Here is a 25,172-nt window from a genome sequence, read left to right as displayed (position 1 = left end):
ACCACTGTCGATTAATGGGTACATAAATCACTCAAGATATGTGTATAATTTTTAAAATGTCTCAAAAATGGTCTTAAAGAACACTTTTTTACGTTTTTGGTATTAACGGTTTTTTTACGCAATTCTGCGATGACGTCACGCTGGGGAGAAGTGGAGAAAGCCTCAGCCAGAGCCATAGAGATAGATGAGACATTTATTGCTGTTTAATACTTACGTATACAATTTGGAAATCATATATACATCGTAGGAAATATATAATGTGTTATACTGCAAAGATACCATGCTAATTATTATTTATGATATCTGTGGAGATAAATAAAACTTCGCAAATCTGCTGATTTGATCCATTCATGTCCTGACCACCAGGCTAGAGATTTTTAAACATCCTTTATCCACACTTACTAGTCTATCAAATAATATCTCAAATATATTGTTTTGTGAAATAAAAGGATGCTTTGTTATATTGTTTATGCGATTATAACGAATCACACGATCATTTTATACGCAGCAGTCAGCAGCTGCAGCACACTCGGATCCGACTGCATACATACTGTAATAAACAGGCGTTCGGCGGCTTTTTACATCACGACAGACTATGCCATTTGAGGAGGAACCGCTCATTGATCACCGTATTTTTATAAATCCTGTACATGTTTGGACCTGCCGAACAGGTTGAGCACTTTCATATACTTTGTTGAGCAGAGAGGCTGCACTTTGACTAACGGGCTGCGGGAACCGGCGCACATCACGCCGCCAGACGGTGTTGTTAACTCGAAATGTATAACTATTATCAGATCGACCCACCGGGAAAGTCCCGACTCTCTCGATTGCCATTCCGCTACTGGCTGTAAGAAAGCGAGTGCGTTTGGGTCGCTGGTCCCCGCGAACAGATGTGACGTGCCTCACTCACCTTCCTGGATTAGAGACATGCTGCCAAAACCGTTTGTGCTGAAGATCGCATAAAGTTACACCCATTTCAGGCAGGATCATGGACCCCCTCAAGCCAGCATGCACGAGTATGTTAATTGTTTGTTTACTTTCTACACGAAGATATGCTAACGTTATGCTATCTGGCTGTCTGCCTATCTCTCTATACTAGTCTGTCTGTCTGTCTGTCTGTCTGTCTGTCTGTCTGTCTGTCTGTCTGTCTGTCTGTCTGTCTGTCTGTCTGTCTGTCTATCTATCTATCTATCTATCTATCTATCTATCTATCTATCTATCTATCTATCTATCTATCTATCTATAATCTGCGCTATCAGAACTGTACTTTACTCGTCTTTCTATAGTCATTCTCAATGCTCTCAATGCGGCTTTGGTAAATTCTCTCCCCAGCGTGACGTCATACAGTGCGTTGTGGGGGAAAGGAGAATCATTGCAAACCGCTGTACTTTTTCATACTTTTTCGGGTTTTGTGATACCCAACAACATAAAATACAATGGATAGCACTTTAAATGGTTATTACACACAAGCAAGTTGCAGAAATTCGTAAAAAAAAAAACCCTGCAAAACACACTTTAATTTCATTTCACTTGTGTGTCATCCTTTTATCATTGTTTTAACCTCACACAGTAAGATTTGACGCATTTTAACTATTTGTAACTCAGCTGATAGGGCTGACCGTTACAATGTTATAAATTGTATTGAAAACATTACACGTTCAATTTAAAATCAAAATATTAGTCTTGTTCTTTTAAAGGGAAGCAAGGGAAAATGAATATTAAGCTGTTCAAAAAAATTGCAGTGTCAATATTTTTCTCTGTAGACACTTATAAACCGAAGGAAATTTTTTTAAGATTTAACTTTACTTTAAACCCTCAAGAGATCCTAGGGACATTTTTATTTTTAAACCCGCTTGACTGTAATGATTGAATATTGCCCAAAATTGCCAAAGGTTAATAATTTTTTATCTGTTTAGAATTTTGGTTTCAGTTTTTTAAATTAGCTTAAAATATCTGTGCTTTAAATTGGCTTAAAATATGTGATCCTAGAGCCCAAAAATGCCCAATTGAAAACCATTATAACTACCATTTTTGAACCCCCATTTATCTTAACACAAACTAAGGGCGCACTCACACTATCCAAACCAAACCGCGCTCGAGCGCATTTGACCCCCAAAGCCTAGTTTGTTTGACTAGTGTGATCGCTCTGTTCCGCGCCCGGGCGGTTCACTTGGGCTCAGGCGCGGGAGGCTGTGGTGTGAGCGCAATCGCACCTGAGCGCGATTCAAAAGGTGAAGACGTCAGTTGCGCGACCACTCGCCTTCATCAGCCTCCGTAAAAACCTTTTGCTGCGAGCAGCGGGGTAACGTGAATGTCCGAGCTGCACACGTGACAGATCAACTAAGCAATATGATGACATGTGAGTGGGCTGACTGTAATCGCGCACCAAACGACTCCGAATAAAAAACACAGACTTATCATTACGGTGGGTTCCAGTGTTAAGAGAGAGCTTTACTTCCTGCTTTTTCAAAACAATCGCATCTTAATGACGAAAGCGTGCCCGGACTCGGATCGATAAAAAGTACAGTGTGAGTGCATGCACCTGGGGGAGTAGGGAGGGGAGACAATCGCGCTGGGGCATGGTTTGGTTTGGATAATGTTAGTGTGCCCTCATGCATACCTTTATATCAAGATATCATTTTGGACTACTGGCCTTCAAGTTTTGATTTTTATACTTGTCCACTAGGTGGCGCTACTTTTCACCATTACATGCATGCAGCAAAAGTTCACAATTTAATTTAAAGGTGCAGTGTGTATATTGTAGCAGCATCTAGTGGTGAGGTTGCGAATTGCAACCAACGTCTCAGTCCACAGCTCACTCCTCACTTTTGAAACAGATTGAGAAGCTACGGTAGCCAACACAGGACAAACATGTCATGGTCTGAGACAACTTAGAAAAAAAGTTTGTCTGCTAAGGGCTTCTGTGGAAACATGGCGACCTAAAATGGTGACTTCCATATAAGGGAACCCTCGCTGTATGTGTATAAAAACGTTTCATTCTAAGGTAATAAAAATATAACGATTCATTATGAAAGGTCTTTATGATAATACAGTTATGTATATTATATTGCATTTCTGTCAAGAGATCCTCCTAAAAGTTACACACTGCACCTTAAAAGTGGGAAAAAATATGGATGTATGATATTTTTAGAGCAGTTTTTGTGAAGGTGTCATTTTTTGGCCTTAGGAACATATACATATTTTTTTTAAGGTTCTCTTTAGGGTTAAACTATTAAATTACTAATATTTAGTTGCATAACCTCTGTTGTTGATAACTGCTGTACATCTGTGTCAAATCAAGTCAAGCAACTTCTGACACATATTTCAGCCCAGGATTCAAAGTTCCTGTCAAATTTTAAGTTTTGCTTCAGAAACTTTGCTTTCAGAAAGCATTTTTTATGTCACCCCAACAGTTTTCAATGGGGTAGAGATCAGGGGATTGAGCTGGGCACTCTATAACCTCAATAATTTCTGTCTGGAACCAAGATGCCCACTTGTGTGTTTGGGTTTTTTATCTTGTTGAAACACCCATTTTAGGGTAATTTCCTCTTCTGTAAAGAGTAACTTAATCCCTTCAAGTATTCTGATATATTTAAACTGATCCATGTTTCCTTGTAGGGGTGATGGGCACAAACTAACGCAGGGTTAATTGTAATGCAGCTACTTTAAATATTTATACCTTTTTCTCTTACTGTCAGAAGATCTCCTGTGAATTTGTGAAAAGTTTGATGTGTTTTTGTTAAGATATTAAACAAATCTTCAGTGTTTTGGAGGCACAAAAGTAAATTTCTTCGTCTTATGTTTTTTTTCCCCGATTTCTGAGTTGTGTGTGTAAGTCACCAAATCCAACCTTTATATTATTTCAATCACTGTCTTGTTACCTAAAACATAACACAATTTTGAAACACGTCAGCAACTCCTAGTAACTGATATCAGGGATTGAAAACATTTTTACACAGTGGGGTTAGTTGTCACATAGTGTTACAATGAAGCCTCAGGTATACAATGATAATGAAATGAAAACAATGTAAACACTATTCATAAAAATGATAAATGTTAATACAATATCAGGGGAAATAACTCACAATATCATTTAATTGTGCAGCCCTTTCAAAAAAATCTGTTTATATGCATTGTTGGATTAATATACAAGGACCAATTGTTCTGTTGTTTTTCTATTACACTCCTACATCTGTAAGTAAATATTTTCCAATGCAGAAATATTACTACTATGAATAACAGTGGTTTATTGGGTTACTGATGTTGCACAGGTTTTATTTTGAACATGAAATGTCCCTTAAATAAATTGGGAAAACTGAATGATCAACATGGAAGCTCTTATCTTTATCGCAGCTGTAATAAACCAGTAAACTAGATTTGATTAACACTCAAAAACCAAATTTGGAAGGTTATACAGCAGTAAAATAAAACAATAAGAAAAGCATATCACAGGAAGCACAAAGTCTCTCTTTACTTATTTTTCTATAAAACTGGAATATGTGTTCACAGTTTCGATCACTTTCCCCCAAAAGTAAATTTTAGTTTAATCTGTCTGAAACTTTTTGATAAGCCAAAAATCAGAGAAGACAACTGTATTTATTTATTTTATTTTTTATATCAATGCAATGTTAACTGATCGTTGGTAAATTTGCTGACATATCTGTTTTTATTTTGATGTCACCCAGAAATGCTGGTTTTCCAACTATAAAGCTGTTTAAAGAGTGAAATTTTCTCAAGGTCATTTTTATGCATATAGTGCCAATAAAAAACAATACGATTTTCATTATTCATTATAAGAACTTGAGCTTGCTGTGTCCTAAACCATTTGCTGTTAATGTTTAATACACATTTTAGGATAGAAACTAGGGAAGGAAGGAATGGCTCACCAGGACATGGTAAGAATGGCGTAGGAAAATAAGAAACGGCAGACATCTTTATGTAGCAAATCCTCGTCGCCAATTTGTTGTTTCAATTCAGATAATCCAAAACATAAGGACAAGAAAGTTTTCCATTCTTAAAGTTTTATTCTCAAGGCAAACACGCCATACAACAAATAATTGTCAGCTTTTATAGATAACATAGAGCATACAGCGCCATCTAGTGACAAATGTACATCACAACATATATTGCATTAAGCCTTGAGTGACGTTTTTGGCATACGCAATATAGATATGTACGCAATGCTCAGAGATTTCCGCTCTGGAGATTCCGCGCGCTATAGATTCGCGCTTCCGGTAAGATGCGAAAGCGAAAGTTGTAAGTGAACGCCGTCTTTGACTGGAAAAACTTCTGAAATCGCCAAATTAATTTCCAGGTTAGTTTTCCATATTGTTGTTTTGATTAACTTTATAATAATATATGTCAAAGGGTGTTTTTAAAAAGATACGATTACTTACTTACTTACATTACAGACACGGTTGTTCAAACTGTATCGTGTTTCTCTTGTTATGAATGTTTACATTATATGAATGTTTACACTTTTTTAAGTTACACATCACAAACACACACTTGAACTGAATGTTTTGGTTTCATTCGAGCATTCTCTTCACAGATTCTTAATCTTTAGGTGAGTTTAATATATTTACATTATTATATATTTACGTGCTTTCATGAGGTGTCTACTGAAGCACCTCCTAAAGGAAGCCATGCAGCCCTGATCTCTGACCTGTACGACAGTTTGTTATACAAACTACTAAACATTTTTAGATTGACAATTTAAAGCTTTTGCCACTTTTTGTTAAATCGAGTTAATGCCACAGTACTTTTGAATGGCTGATAAGTAACATCACAGCATGAAGTAGTTGAGACCACCCCACTAAGACATGTAGTTTAACTAATAACTTAATGTTTTGTAGTGACTCTACTGTTCAACACTGCTGAGAGCCAATGCAGAAACATGGATGCAAACATATACCATACCAGTGGATCTGAAGACTCTGATTATCCTGTATAAAAAAGAGATCAAGAACAGACCTGCATCCATACAAAGTCATGAGAGGATCCAGACCCGACGGTGCTGCTGCTGAAGATGTAATGTGTGATGTGTGCTGTGAAAAAGCTGTAAAGTCCTGTGTGACTTGCTGTAGCTCCTACTGTCAGACTCACATCACTCAACACTACACAGATGCAGCGCTGCAGAAACACACACTGATGGATCTGAACCAACAACCTGATGATGATGTTCTGCAGAGAGTCAAAGACATTCACAAAACCAGCATGAGGAACAAGTATGAAAGTTTACAACAGGGCATTAAAGCCCTCTCGGGCGGTATTTATACACAGCTGTACATCATAGAGGGAGAGAGTGAAGGAGTGAATGAAGAACATGAGGTGTTACAGATTGACAAAGAACTGAAGACGCAGAAACAATGCCAACTGATCCACTGCAGTGATATATTTAATATCTTACCTGAATCAGGATGTGAGAAAGACAGAGAAGATAAGAAAGAAAAAATCAAGAGCGTTCTTACTAAAGGCATCGCTGGAATCGGAAAAACCGTCTCCGTGCAGAAGTTTATTCTGGATTGGGCCGAGGGAACAGCCAATCAGGATGTAGATTTCATGTTTGTGCTTCCGTTTCGAGCGCTGAACTTGATTAAAGATGATCAGTACAGTCTTCACAAACTTCTGCTCGACTTTCATCCTGAACTTCAAGATCTGCACCCAAAGATTTATGAGGAGTGTAAAGTTGTGTTCATCTTCGATGGTTTGGATGAAAGCAGAATCGAGCTGAAGTTTTTAGAGTCTGTGGATATTTTTAATGTTACTCAGACATCATCAGTGGCTGTTTTGATAGCAAACCTCATGAAAGGAGTTCTGCTTCCCTCCGCTCATATCTGGATCACCTCCAGACCAGCAGCAGCCAACCAGATTCCTCCTGAATACATAAACCGTGTGACAGAAATCCAGGGATTCAGTGATTCTCAGAAGAAGGAATATTTCAGGAAGAGAATCAGTGATGAACATCAAGCCAGCAAAATCATCTCTCACATTAAAACATCAAGAAGCCTCCACATCATGTGTCACATACCGGTCTTCTGTTGGATCTCAGCCACTGTTCTTCAAAAAATCCTGAAAGAAAATGACAAATCAGAAATCCCTAAAACTCTGACTGAAATGTACATACACTTCCTAAACGTCCAGCAGTCCAACAGAGAAGTGCTTTTGAAACTATCTGAACTGGCTTTTAAACAGCTGATGAAGGGCAATGTGATGTTTTATGAAGAGGATCTGAGAGATTGTGGCATTGATGCCACTGAGGCAGTCCGATATTCTGGGATTTGCAAAGAGATCTTTAAACAGGAATCTGTGATTTATCAGAGGAAAGTTTACTGCTTCATACATCTAAGCTTTCAGGAGTTTCTCGCAGCTTTTTACGTGTTTCACACCCATGTAATAAACACAACCGAGACACTGAAGATGTTTGATTCACTTTATTTTTTGCTTAAAGGAGCTGTAGAGAAAGCCCTGAAGTGTGATGATGGACACCTGGATCTTTTCCTCAGATTTCTGCTCGGTATTTCCCTTGAGTCCAATCAAAGATTGTTACAGGGTTTACTGCCACACACGGAGGAAAGCACAAAGATCATCCAGAAAACTACTGCTTACATCAAAAACAAAATTAAAGATGGATGTGGTCTCTCAGCTGACAGATCTATCAATTTGTTCCTTTGTCTGTTTGAAATGAACGACCAGACTCTGTACAGAGAGATTCGAGAGTTTCTTAAGTCGGAGGGAAATTCAAGAAATCAAATCTCTGCTGCACATTGCTCGGCCATAGCCTATATACTTCAGATGTCAGAGGAGGTGATGGATGAGCTGGACCTAAAAAAATACAATACATCTGAAGAGGGTCGAAGAAACCTGTTACCAGCTCTGAGAAACTGCAGGAAAGCACTGTGAGTGTTAAAGACTAATGCTGCGTACAAACCAAACACGAATCATTGCGTTCCTCGTTTAAGATTACTCGTGGGTTTTTTGCGCAGCCCAATTTATGCTATTCACATCGCCCTGCGTCCATTCGCTTCTTTGCATTGACTTTGTGTGTAATCTACTCACGCAAATTGCGTTTGGTTTGTACGCCCCATAAGAGCAAAATTCTCTCTGCTTTGTGCTGCATACACACCAAACACGAAGCATCGTGGTCCTCGCTCTAGATTACTTGCAGATTTTAACTTTGTGTCATGCATATTTTTCGCTTCTTGAATATTTTCAGCTTGCGTGAAGACGCATTTGAGGCGAATAGTACAAGTTTATCAGGTGCCGCCGCCCAATTTGAACCATTTACATCGCCCTGCGCAAGTTCGCGTCTATTCGCATTGACTTTGTATGCAAAAAATATGCTGTGTACTGTGTCTTTAAATATTTTAAAATAATGTAGATCAGTGGTTCTCAAACTGGGGGGCCATTTTATAAAATACATTTTACGTCAGAAAAAGCTGCTAACGAAGAGCACTACATTGTATTAATACATGTGTTTTGTTTAATTCCAATTTTAAGTTTTGAAATGTTTTATGTCATACATTTTGGGGGAGGGCTATGAAGGGATGCACCGTACACAATTGGGGTCGCACGCTGAAAAAGTTTGAGAACCACTGATGAAGATATGTTCACATCTTTTGACGAAACAGCATACGACAACTGACAAGTTACATAACATGTTTACATTGTCATTAAGAGTGAAACCAAAATGCTTTGCTTTTTTCAGACTGGCTACCTGTAATCTTACGGATCAGTCCTGTGACATTGTGGCTTCAGCTTTACGTTCATCACTGAGAGAACTGGACCTGACTAACAATGACCTGCAGGATTCAGGAGTGAAGATCCTCTGTACTGGACTGAAAAGTCCACACTGTAAACTGGAGATACTGAGGTACCCAACAACTGAACTATCAAAATATTTCATTGTCTATCTCTAAAAATGTTCTGATACATTGAATTTTCAGACGTTTTTGACCTCTCGAGGCTCCAAACTGCACCTGAAATAGTTGCGTTGGCAACCTAAAATAATAGTTATTACTTAACAAGATAAGTAAATGAACAGTTTTCCTGGGAGCTGGTGCTTTAAAAGCTAAATAAAAATTCCTGTATCATGCTGCATGCACTGACAGTCTGTTTCTTTCTAAACACCACAAAATACAGATCTTCTGATCTACTGCTTTGTAAAATCTTACATTCTGCAGAGGAATGAAAAGTATTTAATAAAAATGTGTATATTTGTTTGTTTGTAGATTGTCTGGCTGTTTAGTGACAGAAGAAGGCTGTTGTTTTTTGGCCTCAGCTCTGAGATCAAACCCATCTCATCTGATCGAGCTGGATCTGAGCTACAATCATCCTGGAGACCCAGGAGTTCAGATGCTGTCTGCTTTACTGAGAGATCCACACTGCAGACTAGACAAACTCAAGTATGTGCACTTGAAATTTTTGGGAATTATAAAATGATTATCGCGATTATCGCGTAATATTATAATAATAATTTTACAGTGTTAGAATAATATGCAATTAAACTGGATACTAAATAAGTGAAAGTGGGCTTAAGTCCAATTTATATTTCTGTGTCAGTTGCACTCTGTAGCCTATGCATAGATGCAAACCATACGCTGTAGTTTGATGCTTACATCTCCAAAATTGTAACAATATGTCAGTGGAACGCAAGCGCTGTGATTGGTCTGCTTAAACCCTTCCCGTCAGGAAAAAACTAAAGTGTGAAGGGTAAAAACAAAGATGGACCAAGCTGAGGAGCTATATTTAACAACTCAAGCTTAGGATGACCATATGTGCAACTCTTCCCAGGCGCATCCTGGCCAGGATTTCTGGTGCGTCTTCCGGAAGTCGTATTTGTCAAACCATACGTCATCCATAGAGGTTTACTATTTCAGAGAAGCAACCAGGACACTTTAAAGTAAGAACAAAAAGATTGTATGCCTTATATTTTTTAAGTAAAGTGTGAGAACCTTGATGACGTGTGCGGTCGAAAAAATACAACTCCCAAAATCCTGGCCAGGACGCGTCTGGAATGAATGGCATGTATGGTCACCCTACTCAAGCTACAACAACAAAGCGCTGTCTATTTACGTCCATCACCGCTGATGCTTCTTTTGTTTTTGCCTTGAAACTGTAACATGTCCGTGCAATCTGCATGTGTAATTGCGAACAATGATGCAAAAGTATGAATGAAGACTGGTGCGTAGGTCCTACACAGAACTATAAATCCAATTTAAACCCTACCATAGTTTTGGTACGATGTAAATGCATACAGTGGTGTTTATTTCATTGTAACCAACTACACAAGGCCTATTAAACATCATTTTGTCTTCATGTTTGTCTTTCTTTAGTTTGGACTTTGGAGGACCCTGTCGAATCACCCCAGGATTACAAAAATGTAGGTCTCCCTTACTATCCATCTGTATATAAAAATCATAAAAGCCAGCAAACATACAGACATCTAGTGATTGTATTAATATTTTAATCTCTGATTTTGTTTACAGACCCATGTGATCTTTCTCTGGACCCAAACACAGCACATAATCTCCTTGTTCTGTCTGAAGGAAACAAAAAGGTGACCTGTGTTGAAGAGGAGCAGTCGTACCCCGATCATCCCGAGAGATTTTGGCTCTTTGAGCAGGTTTTGTGTAAGGAGAGTCTGTCGGAACGCTGTTATTGGGAAGTGGAGTGGGATGGCTGGAGTCACATATCGGTATCGTATAAAGGAATCAGAAGGAACGGCGGGACTTTCTGTAGGTTTGGATTGAATGAGATATCCTGGAATCTTTACTGCTGCGATAGCCTTTACTCCGCATGGCACAATTATAAGACCACTGATATACCGGCCCTTTCACCACCCTGCAACAAAGTAGGAGTGTATGTGGATTGGCGGGCTGGGACTCTGTCCTTCTACGCCGTCTCTGACACGCACACACTAACACACTTACACACATTTCACTCCAAATTCACTGAGCCCCTCTATGCTGGATTTGGACTATATCATGGATCCACAGTGTCTCTGTGTTAAAGGGACACTTCACCCATTTGCATTAAGCTTTGTATAGTTAGAACCCCATTCATGTTGCCGCTGAGACAGGAGAAATACAGATTTCAGTGTTGATCACTTCCTTCTTTCAATGATGTAAAAATCTGTTTGTGTGGAAGAGGATCAGCTGTTACGATCTGTGGCAGAGAGCAGATGAAGTTTCAACTTGTATCAATATTTTCTTACACCCCTACTTTAAATATGGCATGGTTGGAGGAGGTGTGTTCAACGTCACGCTGCGTCACAAGAACCGAGAAGTGCATGACATCAAAATACAGCGAGAGCAATTCGGGAGTCGACTGCTTTGTATGCTTTCGAGTCGCTCTGGCAGTATTTTGATGTCATCTGCATGTTGGTCTGTGTGGCACCGTATGAAGTCGAACACACGACTTAACGCAAGACAACAACATCACAAAACTTTAGTCGCATAACATCGGTTGATGGAAACGCCATCATTTCTCTATAGTTTTTTGTTGACATTTAGAAAATATGCCAAAGTTTTGTGCAAATCTTTAATGGAAACACAGCTTGTGAAAGAGAGGACTACTTTGAGACTTGAGCTGTTACTGGGTTGATCTTTTTCATGTTTTCTAGGTTGATAGAAGCACTGGGGACCCAATTATAGCACTTAAACAACGAAAAAGTCAGATTTGCATGATATTTCCCCTTTAAAGTCAAGTGCACAGGTTTTTATTACGTCAACTAGGGAACCAAATCTTGTTTTTCACTTGTGAGAAATTTGCTTCATTCTAACTTTTCATACTACATAAACATACCTAACCTACAACACCAGGTTTGAACTTTCAAAGATAAATCTTAAAAGGTAAAATAAGGAGAAACCAATAAAAGAAAGGGCTAGCGTGCTTAAAACAACTTCACTACTTCTATGGAGTTATTTTAACTTCAAAATGAATGATCATGCATTACTGCACAGTTTTTTTTGGAGAGGCGTTATTTCGTGGTTCACAGATGGAAGAGTTGGATATTGATGACTACTGAAGTTACTAATACTGCTTACCAAGCAAAATGCACTGTCATGGAACCAGGTTATTAAAAGGACCTACAGCAGTTAAAGGAGGTTTTTGTACTTATTGTTTTTATATTGTGTACGCACAACACTGGAATAAGAACAATTGTAAAGAAACAGTAATGATATTGCACGGGTATTTTAGTTGCACTTGAGAAAGCAGTCTTCATAGATGGATATATGGATCGTATTCATTGAAACATAACCTCTTGCTTTCTTTCAGTGCCATGTTAACAATTTCCTTCTGGAAAAATAAAAACCACTAAGCAGTTACAATTGCTATAAAACTTTTCAAACTGAAATGTTTTGGTTATTTGCAGAAAGCTCATTTTTACATTCATTAAATATATTTAAATATATGTGTATTTTGACAACTTTATTGGGGTTTTCTTTTGTGTGCGCTGTCTTTTGTATGATTTGTCTTATATCAAGGGTTAATTTGACTAATAATTCTGCATTGTGATATACAGATTAGAAAGAACAGTAATAACAAACAACTTAAACGATTACACATGCCAAAAAGACATTGATCACTGAGATTTTGTTCAAAAACACAAAACAGGGGTAAAATGTAGAAGAATGTAGTGTGTGCTCTTTAATTCTTTTAATATAACAGAATGAAGATTATGACAGATGACATAAAACCATCACCAATATATTTCATGTCTGAATTCATAATGATCATGTTGTGTGATACTGAGATAAAAGCATTATTTAATAAATGCAGAATGTGGAGGTCAAAACTTCTGATAACCGAGTACTTTTTGCCACATAAACTGTCAAGTGTCTCCAAACTTTTTTCTGGTAGTGTATTTGATGTATTACGTAAACTATAATTTTTGTCTCAACTTTAATAAAAATAATGATTTATGATTTATAGTTTTACATTAAGGGGTGGTTTCCCAGACATGGCTTAAACCTAGTCCCAGGTTAAAATGCATGTTTAAGCCGTCCTAATTAAAAACACCTTGCACTCACATATCTTAAAATATATATCAGTGCAATTGTTTTGTCTAAAGATGCACACCAGTAATATTTTTGTAAGGTATGTTTGTAAAAACTCCTTAAATAACCTGATATATAACTAAAGCCAAGTGCTGGCTTAATCTAAACCCTGTCCAGGAAACCGCCCCATATGTTTAAATTAAGAGGCATTAATATAATGCAGATTGGTTGTATAAAAGTATGTTTTAGGTCCTGTTTATACTCTTATTGTGCACTACTTAAATGGCAAAACTCTAAGGCTGTGTGTAGATGCTTTTGTTCAGTCATCTTCTGGCCATTGGTCTGTATCCCATCTCTCCTTCCAGTTGTTCTGCTGTTAAAGTTCCCAGGATGGGCTGACAGTCTGGGTTAAACACAGAATATGCGCTCAGTTCTCCTGGCTGTCGTGCCTTTGGGCTCCTTAAACCTTCATAGAGCCAGTAGAAGAGAGATATGAGGAAAAACGGCAGACCAAACTCCAGTTCAATGAAGAGTCCCAGCAGCACCAACCACAGTAGCACCTTTAACAGGGTCAGCTTGGTGAAAAGCCAGTGCCTAGAACCAGAGTCCAGCACACCATCTCCACCAACCTAGGAGAAAGATGACACAGAATTAAAAGTAAAAAATATATACAGGCAAGTTGCACCTATGTTTGTTAATATAGTATGCTAGAGCAGGGTATGACCAAAACAATGCTGTTATGTTGCTGAAGGATAAAGTGTCTCCTCTCACCTCTGTAGGTGACCTCTGAATGCTGGTGGGGGGGTTTAGCTCTGGCATAGCAGAAGAAATTGTGGAGGATTCAAGATCTTTCATCTGAAGCTCGGCGTCTTTAACTTTAATCTCAGGCTGAATTTCGGAATCAGCAGGTTTCGCCGCTTCGGTCTGAACTTTCTTTCGGGCTCTGAATTCTGCCAGCTTGCGCTCCATATGTTATATCCACAAAGCTTTAATGACAGCGAAAATCTAGAAAGTTGTCGAATTAATCGCCACGCATACTCTCTGGTCCATATGTACCAGACTTCCGTATTGTTATCACGTGGTCTTGTTAAACTTCACGACGCGCTGCGCAGATCGATCGGCGTTTGACATCAAAGTACCGCGAGAGCACAGCTCTAAACTGCTTTCGCGTTAATCTCGCGGCAAGTCTGCGCAGCGTTGTATAGTCGATCACTGAGGCCCGTCGTTCATCGTACGTAATTTAGCTAACTCAGTTAAATTAGCTGAATTTTACTTTATCTTGGATTATTTGCTATTTAAAAGCACATCCTGGAGTTGTTGTCATAGCAACAGGTCTGGAAGCGTAAACCTGCTCAGAAGCAGGCTTATTTCATGTAAACAAGATTAGATCGTACCTTTTTAAACGGATGTGATACGGAAAGTCTGTAGCAGTCACGTGTCCTCGAGCGCAACCTGCGGATGCTTATGAACAAAATGTGTTCGAAGTTTATTTAAATTTTTGGTTAGTAATTTGTATCTAATTATTTCTTTGAAACTATGTCTACAATGATGTTACCCTGTCCATTTTTTGCATCAGTAAATCACAGTAGGTCCACGTGACCAAAAGACAAATGCAAATAACCAACTGTTTTCCCCCACATATTTTCGATAACATTTTGTTTACTACACTTTTTTTACTACACTGTGCATAATTAGGACTTTTATTTAATGTGGACTCTTGTGTTTCAGTCAGAAAAATTTCTTGAATAATGCAATTGAAATGTCATCGGAGGATTTCTTGAACATAAATAGCTATCAAAAACAGTTGCATTTGTTTTTTTATGAAAAATTAACATAAAAAAATCACTTACTGCACATGCTTCATTTTCCACATGCTTGGGAACGGCTAAAAGTGTGGGTGTATTATTTGCGATGGCACAAAGGAGAAACACCATCTCGTAATAAACTACAAACACAACGAGAATTAAAATTAAATGTTTCAGTATTTAAAGTGTTGCATATGCTGTGGGTTTAAGGAAGATCAGCTGCTCTAGATCTTTTGAAATAAATCAGTTTTTTTAGGGGGCTGCACCTGACACAGGATGTGCAACATTTTCGCATTTGCTATATTACACAACTACCTATGGTGGAGGTGTAGCCTGATGATGACCTCCAGACAGTGCACAAAAAACAACAAGACAAATATAGTTTTAATAAGATTTATTAAAAAAAGACAGCTATCGGTCATCTTTTGCCTGCAAAAATATAAATACATATTGTGATGCAAGGTCAACAATAGTGTTCTGCGTGACTATTGTTGTGTATTAGTACTTACTCTCAACTTCCTTTTGAAGCAACTCGATCTCTAGTGTAACCTTTTTCTTCATTAAAGCTTGAAGTTCAATTTCTCCCATCATTTTTTTCTTTTTTAGCTCGTAGTACTCAACCTTGTGTTGAAGACTTCTTTTATAGAGGGACTGGACGTCACCCTCTGGCATCTGTGCAGAAGACACTGAACTCTCAATACAGACCTCATACAGCTAAAATAAAGAGGAAAATACAACACTGCCCACCTCTGGATCCGTTCTCTCTGCAGATGTGGATTCCTGCAAATCATACTATAGTCAGAATAGAAAGTAGCATACATGAGTACATCAAATTTAGGTAAGAGGTTACTGATACACTTACAGCTTCTTCCTTCAAGGGACAGTCATCTGAGAGAGTTGCTTCACTGTCCTATGCAACGGAAACAAAATGGTATGAAAGCATGGACGTCGCAATCATTATTTGTGCTACTTTTTAAGACCAATGATTGGACCCACCAACTTTTTATCTAATTTAGTGCATAAATTTGTTCAGTTGTCAAAGCGCCGTCAATGAAATCCATTCCACTTGAGGAATGCCCTAATAAATTAACTCAGTTTCGCATTTAGCTACAGGATTGACTTCCACGCTGCTGCTTTCTCAAATCCATTTCACTTGGCTAATTTAGAGCTCCATATAATTTAAAATCCATTTGGTGTTTTTGAAAATGTACTTTGCTACTTTCACCTGCTGCACTCCTGGCTGCGACACAACAAGGTAAACTAAGTTTTTAGGTTATAAAAGCAATTTTTTAAGTAAAGGTCTCCAGAATATGAGAATATTGCTCCAGTACAAGTTTTATTGTGCGTTCACACCAGACACGAACTAATCGTGCTATTTGCACGTTGTTGGACGCTTGAACATTTTTAGTTAACTCGCATCATCCACACATCATCCACATCTCCTTGTACTTACCAGTTCAATGTAAGTAACAAGAAGAAATTCTAAGCTTACAAAGAAAAGTCAGATCACTGGCAGAGGTCATTTGACACCAATGAGGACATATTTATGAATAAAGACATTGATTTTGATTAATAAAACACTTTGCTTCAGCTCGCTACGTCGTAATCACGTTACTACTAGAGCAAGCTCCTGATTGGTTTACACAGGAAATTCAGGTTAAGTTCAGATTTTTAACGCAAATCCTGCGCGTCAATTTCTCAATTTGCGTCACTTGTGCTGCCTCATTTACGCGAACCTTTCATTGACTTAACATGTAGATCACTTGCGTCTGGTGTGAATGAACCTTAGACCCACCCACATTTTTTTTTACTGACGCCCATGTATTAAAGTGATGTGTCGTCTTCACTAATGATGTAAAAAATCCACTTACTGCACATGCTTCAGCCACCACTTGCATGGGAACAGGTAAAAGTGTTGGTGTATTATGTGAAACTGTACATTAGGGGGAAAAACACAACGAAGTACACAGTAAAATATCATGGCAATGCTTTCCGCTGAAATAGGTTTAGAAGTTCATTTTAAATCAATGCAATTCATCCCCACTCGAGATTTAACATAGTTAAACAGACATTTGGATTTCACTTAATGTAAGGCAGCAAATAATTAACAAATAAAAGCTCATTTACCAGTAATGAAGGTGCTGCTGCTGGTCCCCGGCTTTGTGTCTAAGGAAGAGATGCCCTCCGAGATGCCACTAACAATGGGCCAGTCGACATTCAACCCAAGGGCCAGCTCTTCAGCCGCAGTATAAGATGGGGATGCAGGACCATCACCTGTTTTTATTTGCTCAGCCTTTTTCTTAGTGGCTGTTATAAACAGACAAACATTATTTCACAGTCTATTTTTGAAATAGAGACTAAACAGTAGTAAAGAAGTAAAGATTACCATTTTGTAAAATATTTTTGTATTTTATTTTTACTTGTTCCAATGTTCTAAGGGGTCCTCCTGTGGTGGCTCTAATATCAGAGATGATAAAGTTAGGTTACGATGTACATAATATATACATTAATGCGTCATAAAACATGTAATATGGTCAGTACTTACGCATTTAATTTGTCTGCAACTTTTTGCCAGCCCTCTCTCCTGGTTTTTGCAGCTTTTGAGGTGTTCCCTTGGGTTTTAATTAAGGTTTGGAATTCTGCATAGCCTTCCAGTAAAAGTTCTTGCTCTGCTGCAGAGAAAAACTGAGCGCGCTCTTTGGCCATTGTAAACAGCGTTGCTGATCAGTTATTGTGCTATCGATACATAGCCTCTTTTAAACCAGTTAAACGCGCAGTTATCTCAAGATAACCAAATCCAGCCATACTAATCATCAACAATAATTGCGTTTGAATAACCGAATTAGCCAGATCATAATTAGCGCGATAATGTCATCTTGGATGTGCATATTCATCTCGGATGTACAAAGAACGGGATTATGGCTAGAAGGGATACAACTACAACAAAATCACGTGAAATCTCGCCGGATGCACGCTGTTTTTCATTCTAATCTGAACTCTAACATCTCGCGAGATTTGGCCGTAGCTGTATCCCCTCTAGCAACAACCGCCCCAGTGCTGGGAAAAACAACAATCAGTTCGTTATCACTCGTTACTTTAACAACGTTTGGGATCATAACTTTTACTGTTGTAATGACACAGTCCAAACATTTTAAGTTATTGGAATGAAAACACGATTTAGAAAGAATTATTATGACACATCGTACATTAACTGCTAACGGTTTTTGTTCCACACGGACACTTTTACGGATGCACCAGTCGGAAGTGCGTTCACATCACAGGAGAGTCTGCGATTTGGTACTGGTAATAAAAATGTAAGTACTTTTGAAATCATCTGAATATTATTTACATTATAAGCAATAATGTATTTGCTTTCGATGTTGGAGATAACTTAAATACTATTGGCGCGTATAGCGGAAGTAACGTTGCATGGATAGATCAGCAGTAGTTTCCATTCCGATATCAACAACATTAATAAATCTGTCATAGAAGTGTATTGATATTTATTCAGTGATAATTTTTTATCGCATTAGTCATCTTGAAATCACCCTGAAATAAGACTTTAATGATTTATATAATTAAATGCATGTCTACAGGTTTGCCAGGATTTTGTAGTGACACCAGTAACATGAAAACAGTCGAAATACTCATCTGACTAAAATCAGATTTACATGTTGTTGATCATAAAAATATATTCTGTCGTGAGAGTGAAGATAGTCAAACATTAAGCATTGATCATAATTCATCATATAAATCTTTTTAGTAATTGTATTACTGTTTTAACTCTTCACAGCAATCGCAGAGATCTGTAGTAAATCTCCACCGTGGCGTAAGCCAGCATGGCCTCTGCCCCAGCACAGCAGCCCACACTCACTGTAGAGCAAGCCAGAGGTGAGAGAAATCACTGCGTTACAGTACCACATATCCACGGACAGCAGCACATCTCATCCAGACTGTTCTCTCATGTGTTCCAGTTGTTTTGAGTGAGGTGATCCAGGCCTTTTCTGTGCCTGAGAATGCAGCCCGCATGGAAGAAGCCAGAGAGAGTGCCTGCAATGACATGGGCAAGATGCTGCAACTCGTGCTTCCTGTGGCCACCCAAATCCAGCAGGAGGTCATTAAAGCATATGGCTTTAATAATGAAGGAGAGGGTGAGAGTAAAAATGCAATCCACTACTGCAAAAAAATCATTTAAAGATATTGAGGCAGTTTCCCAAACAGGGTTTAGGTTAATTCACTACTAGGCCTTATTTATATTAGGTTGTTTAGGAAGTTAAATAAACATACCTTACAAATAACACAACAATGACAAAACAAGTCCTGTACAGCACTACACATGACTTCTGTAACCCGAACAAAGCACGTTGATGGGCATGCTTTCGGTCTGGTTGATGTGTGTGCGTGCTATTCCAGGAGAGGTGCCCATACAAGAAATTCCACCCTTTATGACATCATACCCAAAAAAACTTTCTGAAGTTCTGACAGACTGTATTTGGCACAGAAAAACTTCCAATTTTTTCCAATCTTCCAATCCAATTCTTTTAACAGTGTAAATAAGTCAGAATGCATGAGACATCCATCCCCTTTAACTTTAAACTTATGGCTTTGTTTTTCCCTTGCAGGTGTACTCAAATTCGCTCGACTAGTGAAGATGTATGAAACTCAGGACCCAGAGATCGCAGCTATGTCAGTAAAACTCAAGAGTATTTTACTGCCTCCTCTCTCTACTCCTCCCATCGGCAGTGGAATTCCAACGTCATAGACACGGCACAAACTCCCAGTCAGACTTAAAGGGATATAGTTTACCCAAAAATAACAATTCTTTCATCATTTACTCACCCTCATGTTGTTTTAAACCTGAGGTATCCAGTTGACGGTATCCACTGGCTTTCATAGTATGAAATAAATACTATGGAAGTCGATGGAAACTGTCAACTGTGTGCTTACTATCATGTTTTAAAATATTTTCTTTTATGTTCAACAGAAGAAATAAACTCATACAGGTTTAAAACAACACTTTTGGGTGAACTATCTATTTAAACTGAGGAGGATTAAAAACAATGTGTTTCAATAAAAAAAAAACACAGCAGTTATGTGCTACATTCCCATTTGCTTTCAACAAAATGAATAGGATTCAAACAAATCTGTATTTTCTTCATCATATTTATTCTTTTTCTTATCTTCTGTTTTTCCAGTGTTGAATGTGCTTATATTTATCAAATGTGACACTAATGTGTGATTTCCATTTGGAGGTCTGCTTGTTTTTTAAAGTTTTCTTTTTAATGTGGCATGGTTCCTATATGCTGAGCAAAACTGACAATTGTTAAATATTCAGTGTTTGTCCAATAAAATATTTTTTTTTTACTGAAAGTAAAGAGATTTGCTTTTCATTATGAAACAACCACACATTTTTTAATGCGAGAACTGAGTAATAAACAGTCGCTTTCATTATTTCACTTTATAGTAACCACAATTTAGTACTGTGAAAACTGTAATTAGTGTTCTGAACATCTGTACAACAACACAAGGGTAGCACGTCAGAACACCATCATTTTGATGAATATTAAATCACAGAAATGGTTTAGAGAAATACAACAGTGGAGTAAATTGAATCACCATCACTTTGTACTTGATCCTAATTTATGATGTTTAAAAAAAAAAATATTATAAAAGCATTACTAGGTGCACAGCAGCAATCCAAAATGAAGATAAAATAATACAATTAAGATGAATATTGACATAATTGAATCAGTGTTGGTTTCTGTGCCCAAATGTTTCATATTTGGTCCGACGGCACGTTAGGGCAATAAATAATCTGCAAATCTAACCCATTCTGTTTAAATCATTCTACCTCCAGCAACACAATGTATTGAGTCAAAATTTTATTTTAACAATGCAGCAGTAATTCTTGGCAATAATATTTTTTTTGTGATAAAGTAGAGAAATAAAAATGGTTAAAGCTCACATAACACGTGCGGTTTTTGCTTATCATATGTTAATCTTGAGTACCTTCATCCTCAGATAAAAGGTGCAAGAAGGTACAAAAGTTGTCACTGGGGCACTACTTTTTTAAAAAGTATCTAAAAGGTGCATATTGCTACCTCAAAGATACCGTCCCAGTGACAACTTTTGCACCTTTTGTTCCTTCATATATAAAAAGAGTCTTTAGTTTTATCAAAGACTGATCAGCTCTAGCGGAAGTTCCTGAATAAACCCAAGCTCCTGGAGGCGTACCACGGGCGGAGCAAGTCACGAGCAAGCAACACACACAAAACATTATGCCACTATCTCTGGATAACTTATGATTCACTACATGTTCATGCTACCCCAGATAAACAAACTACCTTTGTTTCCATGAGGAAAGCTTAAATTTCCTTCACAAATAACAAAACACTTCTACGGTGGTGTTGTGTGTGGGCTCTTGGTTGGTGTGTGCATGCGCTATTCCGGTAAAAGCGCCCATATAAGGACTTTCACTGCATTGAAATTGACTATAAAACATAAAGCAAGATTGTTGCGTATTAATTTTTCAAGTCTGAAAAAACTTCCGAAACTTAGGGGCTGGACACACCGAAACTTTTAAACGCGGCTGAAACGCCTTAAGGACGCCGAATGCCAGCTGTTTTTCAGCCGAGCGCTTTGGTAGCTGTGACACTTCAGCTGTGAGCTGGTTGGTTGCTGTGGTAATATCCCGCCCCTCATCCACTGTAATTGGACGGCCGTGTGAGAACTGATATTGATAAGTGGAGCTTTTCACTCGAAGTTGAATATTTTTGAACGCTCAGCACGAAAAAACCCCGAACGCCGGTTTTCAGCGCAGAAAAAACTCGCTAGCTGCTTGCTTATTTGAAAAACGCTGAGTTTCCATAGGAATCAATTGAAAACATGTGCCGGCCGCGGGCGTAAAAGCTTTGGTGTGTCCAGCCCCTTATACGAACGCTGGCAAAGTGCATTCGGCACAGAAATACTCAACAACTACAATTGCTTTTTTGTTTAGCATGAGGAATCCCACTCTTAAACAGTGTTTTTAAGTAGTTGCATAACAATTAATCGCATTTAATTGCAGAATATAGGTTTTGTTTACATCATATGTTTGTGTAAACTGTGAATAATAACTATGTATATATAAATATGCACACGTGCATGTATAATTTTAAGAAAAAAATATATTTACAAAAATATATAACAAAAACCTTTATTCTGCAATAGATTAATCGGGATTAAGTTATGCAACGCGTGAAATAGCTTTAATTCCCCCAAAGAGGTTTTTTTCAGAAGAAAATTAATATGAGAGATGCAATGAGACAGAACTCTATATACCTTTAATGTTATCACTAATTTAATAAATAATTAAAATTTCATGTATATTGTATGTGAACGAAGTTTGTTCTTAACATTTGCAGTTTTGTTGTCAAGAAAACTATACAACTAATCTTCACACTGTCAATCACAATGACATCAGAACAATTGCATATTTGCACATAAAATCACATATTTGTAAATACATCTTAAATTGAACACATAATAAAGAAAGAAAAACATAATAAATATTGGACACTCATAAAATACATCTTTATAGTTATAGAATTGCTTTTACAGTTATTTCATGTATGTCTTTACTATATTACGTATGTTGCAGGACCTTGTTTGTTGCACTCTTGTTTATGTCTGTACTTTCTACACTGGAGGCTCCTGTAATAAAAAAACCTAACCCTTGTGCATTGTTTAAATTCACTATCCTTTTGCATCGTTGGTGGATGAAAACATCCACTAAATTAAACGGCTGTAAAAATGTATCAGATGATTTTTTTCATAAATCTGTTAATCAACCTCGGTACTGATCAAAACTACCAAATCTTTACAAAAATGTCTTATAATTTAAACTTTTTAATTGTCAAGATCATAACTGATGTCACTTATTGGGGGGGGGGGAATGACAGATTTTCAATATAAAAAGTGACAGACTGGATTTTTTTTAACCTTTACTACAACATTTATCATCTTGGGCATGTCAAAGATTAATAAAAACATTGGCTTTGATGAATTTTTTGTTTTTGTGCATCATCAGATTTTATTCTTTTCTCCCTCATTTATTGTTCATGGCTGTTTTTGCCCCATTGACTTGTATTATAAAGACATTTTTTAATTGCAAAGCCATGACACCATATAATCATGCATTCTTGATGGTTGGTGTTTCTTCCTTTTGCTAAGAGGTAAAATTTGTCATTTTTTACTGTTGATCACCATGTGGCACCATTAACCACACATAAATCTTTGCAAACACAACACGGAAAAATAATGGACATTTGGTAGTTTTGATCAGTACTGAGGTAGATTAAAAGATTTATGTAAAAACAAATGTAAAAAATAATCTGATACATTTTTACAACCATTTAATTTATTGGATGTTTTTGAAAAAAAATTCTAAGCATTTTCCAAAAAATATGTTTAGTTACCAAAAATCATTCCATTTGCCGAAACACAGAGAAAGTTGTGGCCAAATGAAGACAAAAAAAAAAAAAACATACGGTAGTAGTTGAAAACATCCCCAACAAAGGGTTAATAATACTTTTTCTGATTCTGAAGAATTGGAAATTATGTAATAATTTTTTATCTTAAAATCACACTGAAATGAGAATTTATACGATTATATTTTAATGGTCTGTTTTATTTAATCTACGCTCAGTATAGCATGAAGATGGGTTGCATATGCACTGTAAAAAATGATTTTATCTATAAATCATATTAACATGTTTTTAAGTTATTTAATTCAAACTAAGCTAAGCAATTTCAACTTGTATTTATAAGTTATAGAAGTTTTTAGGTGTGTACCGATATATCGCAGATGATGCTGGATACGAATCCCCATATAGATGAATTACGGTGAAATGCCGCCACATCCAAAAGCCAGAGGGCGCTCTCGTGCAGAAACTCAATATGCGCTGCAGACGAAGAACCATACACACGCTCAGGAAATGGCTTATATTTCTGTTCTTCAAACATTTTCAGGTATTTTCATCAGCAATTTAAATAAGTAAATTAAAATGATTTGCAAATTTATTTTGATGCTATAATTCAAGCAGAAAGTTAAAGAACAACGCTTTGAAATCTAGTTTAAATAATAACAAAACATGCCCTTGCCTCAGTCTGTCTATTGGCGCCCCTCGTGGTCAAAACGCTTTAAAAGTTGTCAAGTTATGTATTGCAGCGACGCTTTGTTAGCATGTGCCAAGGTCACATTTTTTAAACGTGACTTTCTTGGCTTTATTCACATGTAGTGATGAATTATGAGCTGTTATTTGTCTGTAATGTATGTGGGTTATAAAGCGATGGTGTGTCAGATGATGCTCCTGCGGTTGATGCTCCTGCTGATGCTGCAGCGCTGAGCCCATCTCTCTGTACATTAAAAGCATGGACTGCTGATACATACCTGCCCGATCCCGCGTGCTTACAAACATCACATCATTCAGATGAAGGACTGAAGCGATGCTGGCAGCCGCTGGAGAATGTCAGCTCTGAAAAAGGTACTGCAGCTGCTGTTCATGAACATGATATACTGTAGTGTTATGATCGATAAAACACGTCCAGACGCGTTAAACTTACACGATAGAAAGATTCACGTGTGACTCCAGACGTCTCTGCAGATGTCATGAATACGAATCCTTGTTAGATTATTAACCCACCTGCTGTTGCCAATACTAAAAAAAAAACATTGATGACATCATCATCTGCATCTCTTACGTATAGCTCAATTCTCTATGAGGCTGCACCTTGTGTGATGTTTAAGGATCAGGTGCAGAACATAATGTACTGTACGCTGTGTGTTTGAGAAGTTTGGGATTGCAGGGATTAAGTAGTGATGTGATGTGGTTGGCACATGCAGATGGTTGATTAACTGTAACAGTAAAACAGCTGATCTCATCTCTTCATCTCCCTCCATGCACTCACCGATTGTCTTGTTCTGTGTGTGATATTTACTCCATTGTACTATTTCCATCTTCATCTCTCCATCTGCCACAGGTGTTACCATGGATACTGCAGACACATTGCTGCCTTTTCCTTGACAAGAGTTCAGGTAAGAAATGGGATGAGATGTTAAGGGCATTCTCATTCATCTCAAATTCAGGCTTAGAGAGATGATTTGTGGATTGCAGGTTCACATCAGCCAGTGAAAAGTCTGTGTTCCGTGTTACCTCCATGCCATTTCCCTCAGTTATTCATTGTAAAGTTAAATTGTGACAATTGTCCTGTGATTGGTTGTTGACATCTTTACACAATGAGTGTGTTTGGTATTGTGATCGATGTTCTTTTAGAATAGAGAATACAGTAAATCACTTCTGCGTTGTTTTGGGTTCAGCTGGTTGAG

The 25,172-nt window shown here is 37.6% G+C and overlaps 4 protein-coding genes across 5 annotated transcripts; 2 read left to right on the top strand and 2 right to left on the bottom strand.

Moving 5' to 3' along the window:
- Window positions 1-5,168: 5,168 nt before the first annotated feature.
- LOC135750022 (NLR family CARD domain-containing protein 3-like) lies at window positions 5,169-12,332 on the top strand. Of its 2 annotated transcripts, none has more exons than XM_065268778.1 (6): window positions 5,169-5,314; window positions 5,856-7,898; window positions 8,708-8,872; window positions 9,231-9,404; window positions 10,335-10,381; window positions 10,488-12,332. In XM_065268778.1, exons 2-6 carry the CDS (start codon window positions 5,992-5,994, stop codon window positions 11,009-11,011), a joined length of 2,817 nt encoding a protein of 938 aa, XP_065124850.1. In that variant the 5' UTR covers window positions 5,169-5,314; window positions 5,856-5,991; the 3' UTR covers window positions 11,012-12,332. The 2 variants fall into 2 exon arrangements, with proteins under 2 accessions (XP_065124850.1, XP_065124851.1); XM_065268779.1 differs by lacking the exon at window positions 5,169-5,314 and adding an exon at window positions 5,613-5,667.
- A 296-nt stretch (window positions 12,333-12,628) lies between these two features.
- Window positions 12,629-14,186, bottom strand: saysd1 (SAYSVFN motif domain containing 1). The gene is made up of 2 exons (XM_065268793.2): window positions 13,773-14,186; window positions 12,629-13,630 (listed from the first exon to the last, which is right to left on the bottom strand). Exons 1-2 carry the CDS (start codon window positions 13,968-13,970, stop codon window positions 13,325-13,327), a joined length of 504 nt encoding a protein of 167 aa, XP_065124865.1. The 5' UTR covers window positions 13,971-14,186; the 3' UTR covers window positions 12,629-13,324.
- Window positions 14,187-15,111: 925 nt separating this feature from the next.
- On the bottom strand, window positions 15,112-17,731 carry LOC135750089 (uncharacterized). The gene is made up of 8 exons (XM_065268861.2): window positions 17,352-17,731; window positions 17,193-17,263; window positions 16,934-17,113; window positions 16,678-16,739; window positions 15,669-15,716; window positions 15,554-15,586; window positions 15,316-15,478; window positions 15,112-15,235 (listed from the first exon to the last, which is right to left on the bottom strand). Exons 1-8 carry the CDS (start codon window positions 17,510-17,512, stop codon window positions 15,225-15,227), a joined length of 729 nt encoding a protein of 242 aa, XP_065124933.1. The 5' UTR covers window positions 17,513-17,731; the 3' UTR covers window positions 15,112-15,224.
- A 260-nt stretch (window positions 17,732-17,991) lies between these two features.
- Window positions 17,992-20,228, top strand: grcc10 (gene rich cluster, C10 gene). The gene is made up of 4 exons (XM_065268862.2): window positions 17,992-18,120; window positions 18,600-18,697; window positions 18,781-18,957; window positions 19,429-20,228. Exons 2-4 carry the CDS (start codon window positions 18,646-18,648, stop codon window positions 19,566-19,568), a joined length of 369 nt encoding a protein of 122 aa, XP_065124934.1. The 5' UTR covers window positions 17,992-18,120; window positions 18,600-18,645; the 3' UTR covers window positions 19,569-20,228.
- Window positions 20,229-25,172: the final 4,944 nt, after the last annotated feature.

The sequence above is a fragment of the Paramisgurnus dabryanus genome, chromosome 12 (genome assembly GCF_030506205.2).
Source record: "Paramisgurnus dabryanus chromosome 12, PD_genome_1.1, whole genome shotgun sequence".
Classification (NCBI taxonomy): Eukaryota; Metazoa; Chordata; class Actinopteri; order Cypriniformes; family Cobitidae; genus Paramisgurnus; species Paramisgurnus dabryanus.
The sequence above is the reverse complement of the archived record's forward strand: the minus strand, read 5'-3'. Positions and strand labels throughout refer to the sequence as shown.

What these genes read in the sequence shown, in the direction of transcription:
- LOC135750089 (XM_065268861.2), bottom strand. Translation starts at nt 17,512, where the DNA reads ATGGCCAAAGAGCGCGCTCAGTTTTTCTCTGCAGCAGAGCAAGAACTT. An exon ending in CAGCAGCACCTTCATTACTG is followed by an intron (nt 16,740 to 16,933) that starts GTAAATGAGCTT and finishes CCTAATGTACAG; the next exon opens with TTTCACATAATACACCAACA. An exon ending in CAGAGAGAACGGATCCAGAG is followed by an intron (nt 15,479 to 15,553) that starts GTGGGCAGTGTT and finishes TCTTCTGCACAG; the next exon opens with ATGCCAGAGGGTGACGTCCA.
- saysd1 (XM_065268793.2), bottom strand. Translation starts at nt 13,970, where the DNA reads ATGGAGCGCAAGCTGGCAGAATTCAGAGCCCGAAAGAAAGTTCAGACC. An exon ending in TTCAGAGGTCACCTACAGAG is followed by an intron (nt 13,631 to 13,772) that starts GTGAGAGGAGAC and finishes TCTTTCTCCTAG; the next exon opens with GTTGGTGGAGATGGTGTGCT.
- grcc10 (XM_065268862.2), top strand. Translation starts at nt 18,646, where the DNA reads ATGGCCTCTGCCCCAGCACAGCAGCCCACACTCACTGTAGAGCAAGCC. An exon ending in CACTGTAGAGCAAGCCAGAG is followed by an intron (nt 18,698 to 18,780) that starts GTGAGAGAAATC and finishes CATGTGTTCCAG; the next exon opens with TTGTTTTGAGTGAGGTGATC. An exon ending in CTTTAATAATGAAGGAGAGG is followed by an intron (nt 18,958 to 19,428) that starts GTGAGAGTAAAA and finishes TTTCCCTTGCAG; the next exon opens with GTGTACTCAAATTCGCTCGA.
- LOC135750022 (XM_065268778.1), top strand. Translation starts at nt 5,992, where the DNA reads ATGAGAGGATCCAGACCCGACGGTGCTGCTGCTGAAGATGTAATGTGT. An exon ending in AGAAACTGCAGGAAAGCACT is followed by an intron (nt 7,899 to 8,707) that starts GTGAGTGTTAAA and finishes TGCTTTTTTCAG; the next exon opens with ACTGGCTACCTGTAATCTTA. An exon ending in CACCCCAGGATTACAAAAAT is followed by an intron (nt 10,382 to 10,487) that starts GTAGGTCTCCCT and finishes TTTTGTTTACAG; the next exon opens with ACCCATGTGATCTTTCTCTG.